Here is a 20302-nt window from a genome sequence, read left to right on the forward strand (position 1 = left end):
TGAGCTGTGTTCATATAAATTCCTTGTGCATTGAAGCATTGTGCAAGTGTCATTGTGTCATTGTGTTATTGTGGTTAATTAAACATTCATAAGGTGATATTACAAATTGGTGGATATTGTTAATAGATGTTGTATATATGTGCTAATGTGTTCATACGTTTTGTGTGATATTTATCTGATGCATGTTGCATAGTAATCTGTTGGTGACATTGTGTTATAAAGTGTCTGATGCATGTTGCATAGTGATATATTAGTGACATTGTGAATAATCAGGCCTAATACATGTTGCATAGTGATTGCATAGTGACATTGTGTATATATATTCTGTTATAAGACATTGTGTTTATACATTGTGAATGAGGAACTTCACCTTGTAATTTAATTTATGTGCATTGTGTAGCGTATATATTTGACATTGTGAATTCATTTAAGGGTGTGTTAATTGTTTTAAATAGGACAACTTGTTGTGGTGCAAATTTGAGTTGAACACTTGAAATCCTGATTTATTCAGATACGGATCCATTGATCGCCCGTTACACGTTACACGTTACAAATTTGGTGGCAAGCGGTGGGATTTCATGTGTTTCATTGTCGTTAATGTAAATACATATATGATTGATCCAGTTGTGAATATTTTATAGATAATTGTTATTTTCCTTTTTGTAGTTAAAATAGAGATAGAGTTAAAAGAAGTAAAGATAAAGTTGAAGAAAATTACATAAGGTGAGTACTGTTCAATAATATACAATGGCACAAAATCAATTTGATTCAGATATTGGACAGTTAAACAATGTAATTGAAAGATTAGAAAGCAGTTTAAAACATAGCTTTATGCATTCAACGCCTAAAAGTGATAAGATTAAGTCTACTATTTCGCAAAGTGAAAAAGATTCAGGAGTAGCAAGTGGTGTTGATATGAGTAGTGAGGAGAATGTTTTAACAAGAGATACGGTAGTGTTTAGGACTGAAAAACCGAAAGTACGTTTTGTTGATAGTTTACCGGGCAAAAGTGATAGTTTTTCCGAAAAGGATACGTTGCCCCTGAGTGCAAGTAAACAAATTGTAAAAAGTGACAATAGTTGTGCCGAAAAGGGTGAACGTAATGTAAATACTAAAAATGAGATAACAGATAGGGACAAACAGTGTCGGAATAGTGAACCCCATAATCAAGGTGTTAAGTGCAAACCGGCAACATACGACGGGATAAGTTCATGGATAGACTACAAGTCTCATTTTGATATGGTTGCATTAGTTAACAATTGGACCGAAAACCAGAAGGGTCTTTATCTAGCAGTTTCACTTCGAGGCCAAGCGCAAGCAGTGTTAGGCGATCTACCAACAGATGTGCGAAGTAATTTTGTGACACTTGTTAATGCACTTGAGGAACGTTTTGCCCCGACCAGTCAAACAGAGTTGTACAGAGTTCAATTTCGTGAACGGAAACAAAAGCCATCTGAAACTTTGCCTGAAATGGGACAAGCAGTAAGGAGACTTTCTAACCTTGCATATCCAACAGCTCCGCGTGAAGTGCGCGAAACATTAGCAAAAGATCAATTTATTGACGGATTGTTTGATTCAGAAATGCGATTAAAAATAAAGCAATCACGGCCCATTAATTTAGATGAAGCTATTCGCTTAGCAGTAGAATTAGAAGCCTTTAATCAGGCTGAAAGTAGTAATAGGGGGAATCGTGGGCATTTGCGGTCCACAAATCAAAGTGAAAACATTGACACTACTGATATTAATTCTCGTGCAGACACGTGTGCTATGGAAAAAATAGAGATGTCAATGAAAACAATGGAGGGAATGATAAAAGACTTGCAAAGTGAATTAGAAAAAATGAAAAGTTCTGGGAACAATTTTGACAATAAGAGATGGGCAACAAACAATAAGCGAAATAAAGAGTGTTTTAATTGTGGTAAACTAGGACACTTTCGAGCGGAATGTAGAAATCCGTCACGAAGGGATACAACAAGAAGATTACTTACAAACAGAAGTCAAAATCATAATGCTGAATCAAGGGTCTCAATCATTGAAGACGCCGGTATGTATGTTGATACAATTCTAAACAAACGATCTTGTAAGTTTCTTGTTGATACAGGAGCAACGTTATCTATTGTATCCTTTAAACTTTATGAAAGTTTGCCAAAACATTGTAAGGTTGAACTCTATAAAACATCTCAAAACATAACATCAGCCAATGGTGGACTTTTGACATTGTACGGTAAAGGATATTTTAGTATTCAAATTGGAAAGGAGTCATTCAAGTTGGAAGCACTTGTAGCGGATATTAAAGCCGAAGGAATACTTGGACTAGATTTTCTTAAGGCAAACAAATGCGTATTGGATGTTGTGTCTGAAAAGCTTTTTCTCGGAGAATCTGAGATACAATTAATATTTGAGGGACCCTTAGGATGCTATCGGGTTGTGTCATCAGAAACAGTAAGTATTCCTCCATCCTCAGAAGTTGTTGTAAACGGAAAGGTATGTTTTCCTGGTGGATATAATCTGAATAGCTTTGAGGGTGTTATTGAACCATCGGAAAACAATGCGAAAAACGATGGACCCTTGATAGCAAGAACTTTAGTAAAAGTTAATGAATGTGTTCCTGTTAGGTTACTGAATATGAAGCAAGATTCGCATGTTGTGTACCAGGGTTCAACAATTGGACAAGTACATAAGATTGAATCTGTTTGTGAGGACACACATACGGATTTGAAAAACAAGCAATCATTTGAGCTTCGCTCGGATCTGAAGGCTTTATATGAGAAGGCTTGTGAAAATTTAGACGAACAACAAAGTAATCAGTTAAAAGTACTTATAAGCAAATATGAAGGGTTATTTGCTGAATCGGATAAGGAATTAGGCCACACTAATCTTGTGAAACATAGAATCAATACTGGGAATGCACAACCAGTCAAAGAACCTCCTAGGCGCGCTCCAGTTCATTTACGACAAGAAGTAGATAAGAACATTGACGATATGCTAGAAAAAGGAGTCATTGAACCATCTAATAGTCCTTGGGCATCAGGTGTTGTATTAGTGAAGAAAAAGGACGGATCTTATCGCTTCTGTGTTGATTATCGAAGATTGAATAACGTAACGGTAAAAGATGCATATCCTCTCCCTCGTATTGACGATTCCCTGGAACAACTTGCTGGCAGTGCCTGGTTCTCAACGCTGGACTTATGTTCAGGCTACTGGCAAGTGGAAATGCATCCTGATGATAGTTACAAAACAGCTTTCGCTACAAGACGAGGCTTGTTCCAATTCAGAGTTATGCCGTTTGGTCTATGCTGTGCACCCAGTACATTTGAAAGATTGATGGAAACAGTTCTTGCTGGGTTGCAATGGGACATTTGTTTAGTTTACTTAGACGATGTTATCGTAGCTGGAAAAACATTTAGTGACATGTTAGTTAATCTTGATCGAGTATTTGAAAGGCTAGGTTCAGCTGGTCTTAAGCTTAAAGCCAAGAAATGTTCTTTGTGTGCAAAAGAGGTATTATTTTTGGGACATGTCATCTCAGAAAAGGGGATTGCCACGGATCCCTCAAAAATTGAAGTCGTGAAAAACTGGCCAACCCCAAGCAATGTGACTGAAATACGTTCGTTTTTGGGACTATGCAGTTATTACAGACGGTATATACAAAACTTTGCAAGTATAGCCAGGTGCTTACACGTCCTTACAGAAAAGGGAAAACCCTATATATGGAGTGTTAAATGCCAGGAATCGTTTGAAATTTTGAGAAACCACCTGAAAAAAGCCCCGATTCTGGCACATCCAGATTTCACAAAGGATTTCATTTTAGATACAGACGCAAGTAATGAATCAATTGGTGCCGTTTTATCACAACTTAATGATCAAGGATCTGAAGTTGTAATAGGTTATGCTAGCCGAACATTAAGCAAGGTTGAAAGGCGTTACTGTGTAACAAGAAAAGAACTCCTAGCAGTTGTTAACTTTGTAAAACATTATAAACACTATCTTTACGGTAGGCGATTCGTAGTAAGGACAGACCATGGCTCATTACGCTGGCTTATGCAGTTTAAAAATCCAGAGGGCCAATTAGCTCGCTGGTTAGAAGTCCTTAGTGAGTATGAAATACAAATAGTACATCGTCCAGGTGTGCAACATCGAAATGCCGATGCTCTAAGTCGTGTACCCTGTAAACAGTGTGGTTATTTTTCCAACTGGGACGAAACACAGGAGAAAAATGAAGCCAGTGTTTGCGTTTTAACGGACACCTCAGACGAATATAAGGATGATCAATCACATCTCAAAGAATTACAAAACAATGACAAAGATCTCCTTTACATAAAGAATTGTTTACGAAATCAAAAACGTCCAATGTTCAGTGAAGTATCAGGTAAGGGTTTTGTTGTTCGAAGCTTGTGGTCTCAGTGGGAGAATCTGCAACTAAAAGACGAAATTCTAATCCGAAATTATGAAAGTGAAAACGAGAAAAATCGACGACAAGTGGTTCTACCATTTACAGAACGAAGAAATGTTCTTCAGCGATGTCATGATGATAAAACATCAGGACATTTGGGTACAAGAAAAACATTAGAAAAAATACGACTTACCTTTTACTGGCCTGGATTACAATCAGATGTAAGATTGTACATCAGGGGTTGTGATTTTTGCTCTAGAAAGAAACGACCAATTCCAACAAAAAGAGCACCAATGGGAATAGTACAAAGCAGTTTTCCAATGGAGAGAATAGCGACAGACATACTTGGAGAATTACCAGAAACAAGGAATGGAAACAAGTATATCCTCGTTGTGTCAGACTATTTCTCAAAATGGACAGAGAGTTTTCCGATGCCAAATATGGAGGCTGAAACGGTCGTAAAACTGATAGTAGAAGAAGTAATAACAAGGTTTGGAATGCCAGCATACATTCATTCCGATCAGGGACGACAGTACGAAAGCAACTTGTTCTATGAAATGTGCAGAGTTTTAAACATAAAGAAAACAAGAACAACGCCATATCACCCCCAATCCGACGGGATGGTGGAGAAATTCAATGGAACACTTGCGAAAATGCTGAGTGCATATGTGAACGACAATCATGATGACTGGGACGAATATCTACCTTATGTCATGATGGCATATCGCAGTGCCGAACATGAGACAACAGGTTATACGCCGAACTACTTGATGTTTGGTAGAGAAGTATCAACCCCACTTGATATTATGTACGAGATGCCACAGGCACAAAAAGAAGTACCAACCAATAAGTGGGCTTGGAAAATGAAAGAAAGGATGGAAAGTGCACATTCAATAGTACGAAAGAATACCGAGACAGCAATGCGTCGACAAAAGAGATATCACGATTTAAAGCTGTCGTGGCAAAAGTTTGAAAAGGATGACGAAGTGTATGTTTATTTCCCTGTGAGAAAAAGTGGACGATCACCAAAGTTTACTTCATTTTGGAGAGGTCCATTTAAGATAATAAATCGGTGTACAGAAGTTACATACAGAGTCAACTGTGCTTATAGAGGAAAGGAGCAGGTTATTCATGTTGATAGAATCCGCAAGAAGAATATGCAAAGGCTCCGAGACGAGGCGATAGAAAGTGAGAACGGTCAGGAACGAGAACCAGTTAACGATGTATGTAGTACGGAAGGTTGGGGGGACATGCAAAATGAAGAACAGATTGTGACAAGTGACTCAGGAACAAAGTGTTTGGAAGAAAGTAGTCATGAGCCTGAAAAGAGAAGGCGTTGTAAACCAGTATGGATGAAGGATTACTGTGTTGAATAGGCATCCAGGTGTATCTTACGTGTATATAAAAGTTAGTTTTTTTTATGATGTACATAAAATTGTATATATAGTTGGTGTTGTTTTTTATAGTTTATTCTAAAGATTAATAGTGTGTTTTTATTGCTGTATTTTCAGAAGGACATCATGCCAAATACCAAGAAAACAGCAAGGAAGGTTGTTTTTACACAAGTCTTAGAGGAAAAGTTTCAATGTCCATTCTGTCCTCTTGAATTTGGAAATAAGGAAGACAGAAACCGACATTTAATAGAATGCACAGATTCAAGGCTCTTCTGTGAATTATGTTCCTATAACACAAATAAGAGAACCAATCTTACCAGGCACTTTAAGAAGGTCCATTGTAGTACGGATGATAAAGATGAATCTGAGGACACTGAGGCAGAAGTGGAGAGTGAGATTGATGATAAGACAACTAAAAAGCAAAAACCAATAACAAAACCAATCTCTGGAGATAAAAGTAAAGATGAAAACAACAACAAGAAACCTGTATCTTCAGGTGAGCCTTCAACTCAAACAGTTGACACAAATAAAACAAACATAACCACAGAACCAGAAGAAGGAGGAAATTTTGAAGATACAGTAAAGTTGGACAATTCAAAGAGTCTGTTTACAGATTATGACGATATCTCTAGTGATGAGGATGATGATGATATAGGACTTATTGATAAACCAAGCGAACTAATTGTTAGTCAGCCAAAGAAGCCTGTTGACGAAATAGATGAGAGTGTGAACATGGGAAGAATTTTCAGGAAGAAAACAGATCCCATGCCTATAATTGCACCAAAGAAAAGGAAAACAACTACAGTACAGGATCTCAAGAAGAAACTTGTAAAGACAATGCCTGGTATAACCAGTATTAATACAGCGACTCTGGGATCGGATAAAATGCCTCACAGTTGTCAATGTAATTGTAATTTGGATAACATGAAGACTGTATATGTGAAGACAATTACAAAGTATCTGAAAGATGGCAAGCAAGTGAAGGTTGTTGAAAAGAAGGTTCCTAAGTGAATAACGAACAATTTGTGATTTCATGGACTAGTTTAATTTGACTTTGATTATTATATGATTGTGTTGCTACTTTGTGTTTATTTTTATTCAGTCGAAAGAAATGACTGAAATAAATCATATAATTCTGCCATGTTTTTGTGTTTTATCATTATGTGTCCTTCGGATGGGGACGTTAAATCCGAGGTCCCATGTACAGGGAAATACCACGACCTGTGCATGTAAAAGACCCCTCCTGCAGATTTCGATAAGAGTAGGCCTTGTTGCCGCTGCAGAGGCTAAATTTCTTCAAACCTGGTTAATGCAATATATTTCCCAGTGGTAATCAAAACTCTGATATGGTTGTGCTTCTAGAAATTAGGTCTAAATATTTATTGAAACATGTGTGTAGTACTGGTTGTATCAATGGATAGTGAAGAATTTACATCATGCGGGACGCATGAGTTTTGAGGCGTGGGTAGTGTAACGAAAATCGGTCATAGTTCATTTAATTTGATGTGAAATACCACTTGTCTTTTCCTGTTAATTGTGTTTCTATATGTTTATAAGTTTCTCCATAGTCGGAGCACCATATGTTACTTAAAATACCCCTAAAGTTGGTATAGTCATGATTTTCACCCCTTTAAGTATAATGGACTGATCCAGATGGTAGTATATAAACCAGCTCAAGACAGAGAAACTCTGTCAGTTTTATGTGGACCATTGAAGGGTAAACTTCAAGGATTATATATTCTAACTGGTAAGTAGAGTGAATTTAGTGATTCCAAAGGATATAAATAGTGTTTGGATTTATATGTGAATATTTGGAATAGTGATTGTGTTATAAAGTGAACTTATATAATAAGTTATTGTACAGTGAAAGTACAAGGTGTATACTTGCTGGTGTTGCAAGTTGTTGTATTGTGGAAGTGTATTAGTGAGAATACAAGGTGTATACTTGCTGGTGTTGCAAGTTGTTATATTGTGGAAGTGTATAAGTGAAAGTGCACTGTGTTTAATCTTACCAGTTTGGAATATATTCATTTCGTTCTGATTCATAGTGATAATTAGTGTGTGTGAGTTGAGCTGTGTTCATATAAATTCCTTGTGCATTGAAGCATTGTGCAAGTGTCATTGTGTCATTGTGTTATTGTGGTTAATTAAACATTCATAAGGTGATATTACAAATTGGTGGATATTGTTAATAGATGTTGTATATATGTGCTAATGTGTTCATACGTTTTGTGTGATATTTATCTGATGCATGTTGCATAGTAATCTGTTGGTGACATTGTGTTATAAAGTGTCTGATGCATGTTGCATAGTGATATATTAGTGACATTGTGAATAATCAGGCCTAATACATGTTGCATAGTGATTGCATAGTGACATTGTGTATATATATTCTGTTATAAGACATTGTGTTTATACATTGTGAATGAGGAACTTCACCTTGTAATTTAATTTATGTGCATTGTGTAGCGTATATATTTGACATTGTGAATTCATTTAAGGGTGTGTTAATTGTTTTAAATAGGACAACTTGTTGTGGTGCAAATTTGAGTTGAACACTTGAAATCCTGATTTATTCAGATACGGATCCATTGATCGCCCGTTACACGTTACAACACCAATGATTCGAGACCACACCTGATCGAAGTTCATATCAGTTATTTGTTGATTTCTACCCGTCGTGCATTTATTATTAATGTGTAAAGCTCATCCTCACTAGCGGAAAATAATCACGTCCGTAGTTTAATACTTCGGATAATACATTGAATTCATGTAGAAACCGTATAACTGCACCTCTTCATACTAATAGCGACAAATTTATTTTAAATTACCTGTGTAACGTACAAAAATTAATTGTGACTTATGTCTAGTGTAAATGTACATGTTCCGTTATTCCGACATTTAATAAAATCGTTTGAGAGCTAATTAATTCTAATTTTATTACAAGATGACATACAATCACCTCCTTTCAGGTAGGGAATACAATGACTCGACACTTATCAGTAAATCAAGTTCTGAATGATAATGATGATGACAGTACTAGTATGGAAACTGCTCCATATAGTTCCACCCCAATACGGCAGACAACCACAGCAGCAGTGCATATGAGTGAGACACCTCCAGTTCAATCTGCCCGCAGATGTCAAGTACCAGTTGCTAGAATGTTAAACCGGCCTGCATCAACATGAGCAACCACACCAAGTACTCATATAAGACAACCTGTTACATCTACACCATCACCAAACATGTCAAAAGGAACATCATTGTTATATTGTATTAGGGACCGACCATTTAACTTCATGGGGGAAGTTGGTTTTTTTTGTCAGAGTCAGAATTTTTTTTTTTCATCTGCTTGACCATAATATTTTTGTTTATCAAATTGGGGATCAGAATATTTTTCCTTTTAAATAATAATTATAATTATAGATTATGTATTCATTTACATAACACATCATTAATTCAAATAAATTAATTCATCATACATAACACTTAATTTTCATTTTAACCAAAATATGAAGACCTGAAATAGACGTAGAAAGCAATGAATCCAGAGTTCTGAATGGATATATATTTACGAAATGCATCTCATGGGTTTTAAACGTATTTTATCGTATTACTTTAAATTGTGTATACACTCAAACTTTATTGATAGTCGTTTTAGATGTTATAAAATGATTGTTTCTGTTCCGAATTTAGAAAGAATTTATCTTTCACGCTCGAGTTTTTAACATCAAATTCAGTATAATTTTATTCTTTTAGTTTCTATTTTTCTTACTTATACATTAATTCAATTTTTCTTCCTAATACATTAATTCAATTTAAACAAGAATGTGTCCGTAGTACACGGATGCCTCACTCCTACTATAATTTGCTATGTAAAGTGGACCGTGAAATTGGGGTAAAAACTCTAATTTGGCATTAAAATTAGAAATATCATATCATAGGGAACATGTATACTTAGTTTCAAGTTGATTGGACTTCAACTTCATCAAAAACTACCTTGACCAAAAACTTTAATCTAGAGCGGGACAGACAAACGAACGGACGAACGCACAGACCAGAAAACATAATGCCCCTCTACTATCGTAGGTGGGGCATACAAATATTATTTGACATTATCATCATTGTCTTCACAAAGTCAAGAAATAGCCGACGGTTCATTATAAAATCCTACGAAAGTCAATTGAGCCGATGCGGGTACGCCACTGCCGTTCATTAATGGTCTGAAAATGATTAGATTCCCGCCTAATGCTCTACATTTGATTGGATTTTTTTTTATTACCCTGTTTTCAGATTCAAGTAGTTCATACTGATAGTCTTAACGACATACGACAAATCTGAAATAAGACCTCTTGAAAAGACAACATTGAAATTGGTAAATGCTAAGAATGGCAAAATTTTCGACGAGACATTTATTGTTGTAAAGGAAAACACAACACCCATTTTGGGTAATCAGACTATTCAACACATGAATTTGGTAACAATAAATTATGACAATATACAGGCATTAGATACCAGTGAGATAAGTTTATCCGAAAAATCAGTATTTAGGCAATACAAGGACGTGTTTGACGGAACAGGCTGTTTACCAGGAACATACCGTCTCGAAATAGATGAAACTGTTAGACCAGTCGTGCACCCACCACGCAAGATACCTGTTGCGCGAAAAGCTGAAAACTGAATTAGAACGTTTAACCGACAAAGAAATGATTACACCGGTTACTGAGCCAACTCCGTGGGAGAACAATCTCGTGATCGTCGAAAAACCTAACAAGTTGAGAATTTGCTTAGACCCGCGCGATTTGAATAAGGCTATTAAGCGCAGTCACTACCCGATGCCGACTATAGAGGAGTTATTGCCAGATTTGAATAAAACTAGGATATTTTCCGTTGCCGATGCGCGAAACGGATTTTGGCATGTGAAATTTGACAATGATAGCTCGATGTTAACTACATTTAACACTCCGCATGGACGATTTCGATGGCTTAGAATGCCTTTTGGACTAAATTCCGCGCCGGAAGAATTCCAACGTAGGCAAAATCAGAATATGGAAGGATTAAACGGTGTGCGTTGCGTTCGTGATGATATTTTGATTTTCGATGAAGGCGAAACCGATGAAGCAGCTTCTCGCGACCATGACCGCAATTTCAGAGCTCTAATGGATCGATGCAGAGATAAGAACCTCAAACTAAATAGTGACAAGTTAAAGTTTAAGCAAAATGAGGTAAGATTCGTAGGACACCTTTTGACAAATGCAGGAGTTCGAGCCGATCCCGACAAAGTGAAAGCCGTAACGAAAATGCCTATCCCGACCGACGTGTCCGCCGTCAAGAAATTTGTAGGTTTCGTGACATATTTGAGTAAGTTCTTGCCAAAGTTGAGCGATTTATGCGAGCCGTTGCGAAAACTGACAGTACAAAACGCAGAATGGTGCTGGTTAGATATACATGATAGAGCGGTATCCGAGATTAAAAAACTAGTATGCGCTAGTCCAGTTCTTAGATACTATGATCCGAAAGAAGAATTGACGCTTCGGTGTGACGCTTCGTTAACAGGACTAGGAGCAAGTTTATTGCAAAATGGACAACCGATAACGTTTGCAAGCAGCGCACTTACGGATGTTGAGACCCTTTACGCTCAAATTGAAAAAAGAGATGTTAGCCGTAGTATTTGGCTTAGAGCGATTTCACCAGTACACCTACGGACGAATTGTTAATGTGGACAGCGATCATAAACCTCTCGAGTCGATAGCCGCTCCGAGACGTTTACAGCGTATGTTGCTCCGAGTCATGCTTCAGTGATTCCCTATATAATCAACCAAATTTTTCTCACAAAAGGGGGGACCCGGGCCCCCTGAAAAACCCTATAATTGATTGATTGTTGGTTGCTTAACGTCCAGTGGCAAATATTTCATGCATATTCAGGACGAGAACAAATTAACAATAAATACAATAGGTAGGTTCTGTAATAGAGGCGTCTGGGGTTGAGGTCGGAGAAATTTAGACTGCCACGGGAAATGAGGGTATATTGGATAGGGACAGAAATTTAGCCTTGCAACAGGTCACCTACGGACACCTCAAAGAGTTGTTGCAAGGGTTCTTAACGTGCAAAGAGCGTGGCACTCTCTTTACACGAGGCATCGGATTTAACGTCCCCATTCTGACCGGACGTGGCTGCAAATTTGTACATCCCGCACAGCCAAACGGACGCCCCACTTTGACGAGGGTTTTACCGCCGGTCGGAGGAAGACCAATGGTGACCATACTTCTATTCCCCAGTCACCCTTGGGGGTGAAAAACCCTATAAATCCGCCCTTGAAAAAGAACCGGTCTAACCTTATTACCTTATATTTCGTAAACAAATAATCCTAAAATTCTGCAAAAAAGTCCTTTACTTCCTATGTTGTAACGTTAAAATAGATCCTGCACTGTGTGATAGATAAGTATGTGTATTTTATCAGTCAAATATTTCTATCTAATTGCTTCCACGCGATTACAAGATCTCGTATGGTGATTGGTTGATTCTATATACGTCATAGATACATGCACGTGTATTTTTGACCTCACTTAACCTAAACTATATCATAAAATAGTTCAGGAGTGCCCGTAACAGATGACTCGAGAACACAGTTATTTCGTAGTGCATTTCTTTTATACAATAAATTCAGATTAAAAAAAACCACCTGCTCTATCTCAAAAATATTTTTACAGTGTAGTGTACTACTTTTGGGACAAATAATATCAAAATTATAGAAAAGTCTACCAGCTCTAACTCAAAATATGGACAATTCTATGTTAAGGGGGTCTATAATTCAGTTTGACAACTTCAGACATACTAATTTTTGACCTTTTTTAACTGGACCAAATCACTACTTTACATACAAATTCTTCACCCAAATTTTTTTAACATGTAATTTCATTTCCATACTTAATATTTCATGCATAAAATATAAAGAAATAAATTTGGAAGTGTATGAACAAAATTTGCAAGTTATACACTGTCCACAATAGGGACTATATTTGTAGACAACGAAAATGAAAGGACGATAACTGTGTCCTCGGACCTAATAGGATAGTCAGACTTGACCAATTCTAATAAAACTTTGCATGACCTAAGCTTAGCAAATTATAAGATAGTTGGCCAAGTTTCATAGCCATAGGATTTATATTATAGAAACAATGGCCATTTTAATATTGAACTGTGGATGATTATTTTTGACGCTTAAATCGAACAATTTCAACTATCAAGATTTGAGCCTCAAAAATTTAAATATTAGAAAAATTTGCTTTTTAAATGCCTTTTTATATAATGTATTGTGTATTTAAAGCAACTGAACACTCATTTGATTTATCAGATTTGTTATATTGATTCAAAAGTCAAATTTATATGAGCCTGTGCCTGAAAATGGGGATTTTCGAATTAAGGGGTGCCTTACATAAACATACATTTTTTTTTAACCAATTTAAAATTTTTGAAGTTTTTTTACCATAAATTATTCTTTCATATATATTTAATGAACTTTAAATGGAAAGAAAAGTTACAAATAGCATACCACATGAGTATAAAATGGTCTTAGGCCATGTAAGACTGAAAATTATTTTGGGTCAATTTAGGCCGTAGCACATATTTACATTTAAAAAAGCATACAGAAGCTATAAGAAATAGAAATTTGTTACGTTATGCTCATTTCTATGTTAAGATGTCATGATACAAGAAGTCTGAACGCAAAAAAAACTCTTGCATTCAACTTTTTTTGCAGACAGTATGGTCTGATGCAGTTTTTTCACTTTTCAATGGAAAATTTGCATGTAGTTTTGGTCCAAACAGGCATATATTTGAACCACTTAACTATCCTAATGAAGAAAATAAAGGTAGAATATGAAATGAATAAGGTGCACTTATCATTGATAAGTGCTTTTATTACAGATTTAGTGAAATATTATGATGGACTTCAACTTTTATGTACAAAGCTCTTCACATTTCACGTGCATCAAACTGGCCGTTCGATAAGGACCATAAATACAATACATTTTGCACATTTTTTCTGTGATAATCTACTTTTGTCTAGGTTGAGATTTCACAACACATGTTTAACCCCGCCCCATTTTTGTTCCTCTCCCAAATCAAAGCCTTGAATGGTTTTTAATTTTAGTTCATTTATATGTTTTATAGTGAAGTGTAAGATCATTTTCACTGACCTTGTGTGACCTTTAATTAACAAAATTAATATCCTTGGACACAAAACATTAATTTTTACAAGATTCATCAAAGTAAGTTAACCAAAAAGAGATACTCCCCTTTTGATGCATTGATGCCATCGTTGCTACCAAAACACGAATGTTACTGTCTGTTGAAACAAATTGTTCCATGCTCCTTTGCTTTGATTCCTCATATGAGTGGACAATGTACCATGCGGTTTTCACTGGTTGATACCCCTTTTTGTGGCAGATTTCAGCTCTGAATGTATCCATATATATAATGTTTTACAAAGAGCAATTGAGTTGACATATATTATGGTCTTTTGGAAACTGGTCTTTCTCCTCTTTAAATACATTCCGATATCCATTTTATTACCACATCTTGTTGTTCAGATGACTCATCTGTGCATAAAAATATGTTCGGTCAGAATTTTAAATAAAACATATATACTTACAGGGGTTCAAACGTAAAATGTTTCATTTATAAACAATTAATTACTGAAAGTATTGTATAAAGTACAGGAAATAATAACCTTTGACTTACCATTATGTACGTAAAATATATAAAAGTTATTTAATCAAATGCATATTTTTTCTTATTGAAGGCGAATTGCTGTTCAATCGGAGCGAAGGTTCCATGTTGTTGGTCGTACTTCGACCATCATTTTTTTTGTAACTTAGATAGTTGCCATTTATGCCACATCTTTTTTATTTATATTGTTATGTCACAAAAAAAAACCAATTGTTAAAATGACATACCTGTTTGAAGGTTGAGGCAAGCGAAACAGCAAAATACCTATACCTGTCCTGGTTAAGGGTCATGAAAGCCACCAAACCGTCTGAAAATATTGTGCTGCCAGCCTCTACGTGTCTTTGTTATCAACGGTAGCAACACCTCCTTTGACCTCTTGTCCAATCGGTAAAGAACAATTCTGTTTGAAGATTTTTCTATAATTCCGAAAACCCAATCTTTCGTTCCACTGTCTTTCCCTTGTAGAACTTGTGTACTTGTCCACAAAGGGATTCGTCGAATTAATCTTCCCCTTTTTAAACTTTTCAAGACGTATTATCCCAAATGAACTGTACAAAAAGTTTCTAGCAACTTAGGCTCAGTACATGGTGGTACTCTTGTATGCAAGTTCGGAACTCACTGAACACAACTTAGTGTTCATCTCTAAAAATTAAAACTACGAATAAATTTGAAGACATTCCTTTAAACGTCATAGGAAGTGACAAGAAAGTTTTCTTCTCGGACCCACTCATCAAGTTCAGTGTCATTTTTCATTAACAAAGAATACAAATTCCATGAATTGCTGAAATCAAACACCTTTATTTGCCCTCCAGTTGTTTTTCCCTTTTTTCCGTCTTCCTAACGACATTTCGAAATAGTTATGAATATGATAGGAAACAATCTTAATATATATATACAATCAGTTAATCATTAATAGTCACATTTAAAGGAACTCTCAAGGGTGACTGGGGAATAGAAGTATGGTCAACATTGGTCTTCCTCCGACCGGCAGTAAAACCCTTGCTAAAGTGGGGCGTCCGTTTGGCTGTGCGGGATGTACAAATTTGCAGCCACGTCCGGTCAGAATGGGGACGTTAAATCCGATGCCTCGTGTAAAGAGAGTGCCACGCACTTTGCACGTTAAGAACCCTTGCAACAACTCTTTGAGGGGTCTGTTAGTGACCTGTTGCAAGGCTTAATTTCTGTCGCTATCCAATATACCCTTATTTCCCGTGGCATTCTAAATTTCTCCGACCTTAATCCCGGAAGCCCCTATTACAGAACCTACCTATTGTATTTATTGTTAATTTGTTCTCGTCCTGAATATGCATGAAATATTTGCCACTGGACGTTAAGCAACCAACAATCAATCAATGAATTAAAGGAACTCTCATTTCAATACTTTTGTATTCATACTGAATGGCCATAATGGAAAGCACAGCTCATGAAGTGTTGTATGATGGTATTCTTATATATGTTTCGTGTAGAGTTTTTATAATTAATATTTACAAGTAATAAACCAACCTTATAGTGGCAATGATCATATCTACCACGTTAAAATATATTCACATAAAGATATCATGTAGTTTACTTCGTTATGATGTAAGCTATACTTATATTTATTAGGTTTTGTAGTATTTGATACTTATCTCAAGACATATTTTAGTTATTTATTCTTTAGACATATTTTAACACTACTTAATGAATGGGTAAATATAGTGCACAATTGAATTTTTTACAGCTTATGAGGTTGTGGTATTAAAGTTCAGTATACTATTACATAAATATACCAATCAATAATAGCAATCTATTTTAAGACTTCAATGAATAACCATTATAATAGTGTCAACTGCCTTGTATTCACTTTTGAATGATTTTCAGTGATCATATTCCATACATATATATATATATATATGTCTTATGTCTATCTCTAGATTCGCCTTCCGTGACAAGGTAACACTACGACTATTGAAGTTATATTTATATATAGCGGATGTGGTCGAGTGGTCTAGAGCGCTGGACATGAGGCTAAGCGATTGGTGCTGTAGTGTATCAAAGGTGTGAGTTCGAATCCCGCTGAGGGACGGACAAAAATTTGTCAGCAGAAAAATCTAATTCTAACACTGTTGGGTGTAATTTTCAGACTTATATAAATATTTGTATTAACTATGTATCTCTATCACACTGAGATCCAGTGGGCATATATATTGTATGGTTGTCACTTGTTTAGACTTGTTTGTATGATATACTTATTTCCAGTGACTGTATAATGAATTGAATCATTATCCCATACGGTATATAAAAATTGTTGAGTTAGATTGCTGACAAATAAAAAAATACATTGTGTATAAAATAATAATATAACATCTACACACGCTTAAACACATGTCTTATGTCTATCTCTAGATTCGCCTTCCGTGACAAGGTAACACTACGACTATTGAAGTTATATTTATATATAGCGGATGTGGTCGAGTGGTCTAGAGCGCTGGACATGAGGCTAAGAGATTGGTGCTGTAGTGTATCAAAGGTGTGAGTTCGAATCCCGCTGAGGGACGGACAAAAATTTGTCAGCAGAAAAATCTAATTCTAACACTGTTGGGTGTAATTTTCAGACTTATATATATATATATATATATATAGCTATTTCACGATATAAAAAAGCAGTTCATTCAGTGGAGTAATTTGCAAAAAATCATTGGACTAGCGTCTCAATGGCCTATCAGATATTGAAATTTATTCTGGACACCAAACCTAAATAGTAAGGACAAGAAGAGACTTTTTTATTTTGCTTTGAACTTTGATTAGATGAACTTTTGTTTTATTTTGCAATACAGTTGAAGCAGTAAATCAAATTAGAGTTTTATTCAAACTGTGTACCAACACGCACCAATGGCATTTGTTTGCGTACAAATTGAAAAATCAGCTGTACCAAAAATGTGGATAGAAATGTTTCAAATATTTAATAAGTGAGTACATATTTTAACAATTTCAGGTTGTTACACTGTTTACAAGGGTCGGTCACTACCTATATTTGGGTGTACGAGAATGTGCTGAAAATTGGATATGTCTATGTTCGTTAACAAACAATCTGTTATTTCACCGAAGACATATCGTTTCATATAATAACAAACCCATAATGAAACAAATGAAACAAACTTGCAAGTGTGATTTTAAAAATTTAAATATAGCATTACATATATTATATATACAGTCAAATCAAAAAGTATAAAGTTTCTTTAAATAGAAAAAAGTAAATGAATATTTTCCTTCGAAATGAAATAAAGTGTTGTATGTATAGTGTTGTATCATTGGTACAGCGGATATAGGTTCTTACCAAGCGGGCATGAACTGACACGGTAACGAAATTCTTTGTTTCACTTTATCAACATTCAGTGTACATTTCTCAACATCTGAAATTCCTGTTACCAAATAATTTTCGCATCGATGTTTTCCTATTTATAAGACAACTTTGATATTCTAATAAGAACAATTAACTTGTACATGTGCAAATAGTTGTGAATGTCAACACCAACTTTCAATTTCGATACACCCCCAAGGGTGACTGGGGAATAGAAGTATGGTCAACATTGGTCTTCCTCCGACCGGCAGTAAAACCCTTGCTAAAGTGGGGCGTCTGTTTGGCTGTGCGGAATGTACAAATTTGCAGCCACGTCCGGTCAGAATGGGGACGTTAAATCCGATGCCTCGTGTAAAGAGAGTGCCACGCTCTTTGCACGTTAAGAACCCTCGCAACAACTCTTTGAGGGGTCCGTAGGTGACCTGTTGTAAGGCTAAATTTCTGTCCCTATCCAATAAACCCTCATTTCCCGTGGCAGTCTAAATTTCTCCGACCTTAATCCTTGAAGCCCCTATTACAGAACCTACCTATTGTACTTATTGTTAACTTGTTTTCGTCCTGAATATGCATGAAATATTTGCCACTGGACGTTAAGCAACCAATCATACAATTTCGATACAGTTGGCCCCCAAGGGTGACTGAGGAATAGAAGTATGGTCACCATTGCTCTTCCTCCGACCGGCAGTTAAACCCTTGCTAAAGTGGGGCGTCCGTTTGGCTGTGCGGGATGTACAAATTTGCAGCCACGTCCGGTCAAAATGGGGACGTTAAATCCGATGCCTCGTGTAAAGAGAATGTCACGCTCTTTGCACGTTAAGAACCCTTGCAACAACTCTTTGAGGGGTTCGTAGGTGACCTGTTGCAAGGCTAAATTGCTGTCCCTGTCCATTATACTCTCATTTCCCGTGGCAGTCTAAATTTCTCCGACCTTAATCCCCGACGCCCCTATTACAGAACCCCTACCTATTGTATTTATTGTTAATTTGTTATCGTCCTGAATATGTTTGAAATATTTGCCACTGGACGTTAAGCAACCAACAATCAATCAATCGATACAGTTGTCGATACATTTACATGTTTTATCTGAAAGAAAGCTAATACAGGGCAAAAGTAATAGTTACCAAACATAAACATATTAAGTAATATAGTAATTATAATCTTATTTATTTTTAACTTTTTACCACACAAAAAAAACACTTATTGTATAAAGATTATTAACTGGAATACTCTGTGCATTTTTAAGATTAAAAAAAGAGTACACAGCAAGAAACTATATGTCACTAGGTTTAGCCGAGACTAATTTCCCCGGAAAAGGCAAATGAAGGAACTTTCATACCTCATGTAAATTTTTTGTCGTCGATTTATTGGTTGTGTGAATGGGCCAGGCGTAGCTTCTTTCATGAAACTGAACTTTGGTACAGCCATTAGTGTTTGTGGTTGTGTTTGGAATAGAGACGGCACTGCTTGGTTAACTTCTTGAGGTTTCTGTATTCCTGTACAAAATTAATTGAGTGGAAGAAGGGTCGACTTTCGAATGGCAAGATTAGACATTATCAATTTAGAAAGCGACTTGGTGCATTCCTTATTATCCAAACAGGTAACTTTATCGAGACATGAAATAAAAATTAAATTAAACAGAATTATTGGTTATATTTTTTAAGTTTTTAGTTAATATTTATTTTTAAGAAGCTTTTTATTTATGAATAATAAGTTAAATTATCAAGGGTTGAGAATTGAATTCTGCTTGGATCGTATACATTGCATTATATACGATGAGCACTTCGAAAGCGTATCATTGGATAACAATAGTTGATAATATAAACAAGGAAGATGTGGTATGATTGCCGATGAGACAACTCTCCACAAGAGACCATGATGACACATAAATTAACAACTATAGGTAACCGTACGGCCTTCAACAATGAGCAAAGCCCATCCCGCATAGTCAGCAATAAAAGGTCCCAAAATGACAATGTGAAACAATTCAAACGAGAAAAGTAACGGCCTCATTCATATAAAAAATGAACGTTAAACAAATATGTAACACTTAAACGACAACCACTGAATTACAGGCTTCTGACTTGGGACAGGCACATACATACATAATGTTGCGGGGTTAAACATGATATTTTAAATCACATAGTGTTATGATGTCATTTAATGAAACAATGTTCCATGCTAAACAGGAATCTATAATTCAAAGGTTAAATAAAGCCAAAATACTGAAAAGAGCAGTGCAGCCATCCCCAACAAAAGGTCCTGAACAGATGAGATTTCTGCCTGAACAAAGTGTCAGACAATCCCAGCTGATCAACCTACAGCTGCTGGATATTCAGTCACCTCCTGAGGAAGATCATGTCAGCGTAGAGTCAATGAAGAAGATAATATTTACCAAAAAGAAAAGATAATTACAAAAACCCAAACCAGTAGAAGAAAGTAATAGA

General features: G+C 36.0%; 1 protein-coding gene across 1 annotated transcript; it reads left to right on the plus strand.

The window, feature by feature from the left end:
• Nucleotides 1-578: 578 nt before the first annotated feature.
• Nucleotides 579-6926, plus strand: LOC127732772 (RE1-silencing transcription factor-like). The gene is made up of 2 exons (XM_052241957.1): nucleotides 579-723; nucleotides 5905-6926. The coding sequence occupies exon 2, from the start codon at nucleotides 5914-5916 to the stop codon at nucleotides 6796-6798; it is 885 nt and encodes a 294-aa protein (XP_052097917.1). The 5' UTR covers nucleotides 579-723; nucleotides 5905-5913; the 3' UTR covers nucleotides 6799-6926.
• The last annotated feature ends 13376 nt before the right edge of the window (nucleotides 6927-20302 follow it).

This window comes from Mytilus californianus, unplaced genomic scaffold (genome assembly GCF_021869535.1).
Source record: "Mytilus californianus isolate M0D057914Y unplaced genomic scaffold, xbMytCali1.0.p SCAF_27, whole genome shotgun sequence".
In the NCBI taxonomy this organism is placed as follows: domain Eukaryota; kingdom Metazoa; phylum Mollusca; class Bivalvia; order Mytilida; family Mytilidae; genus Mytilus; species Mytilus californianus.

What these genes read in the sequence shown, in the direction of transcription:
- LOC127732772 (XM_052241957.1), top strand. Translation starts at nt 5,914, where the DNA reads ATGCCAAATACCAAGAAAACAGCAAGGAAGGTTGTTTTTACACAAGTC.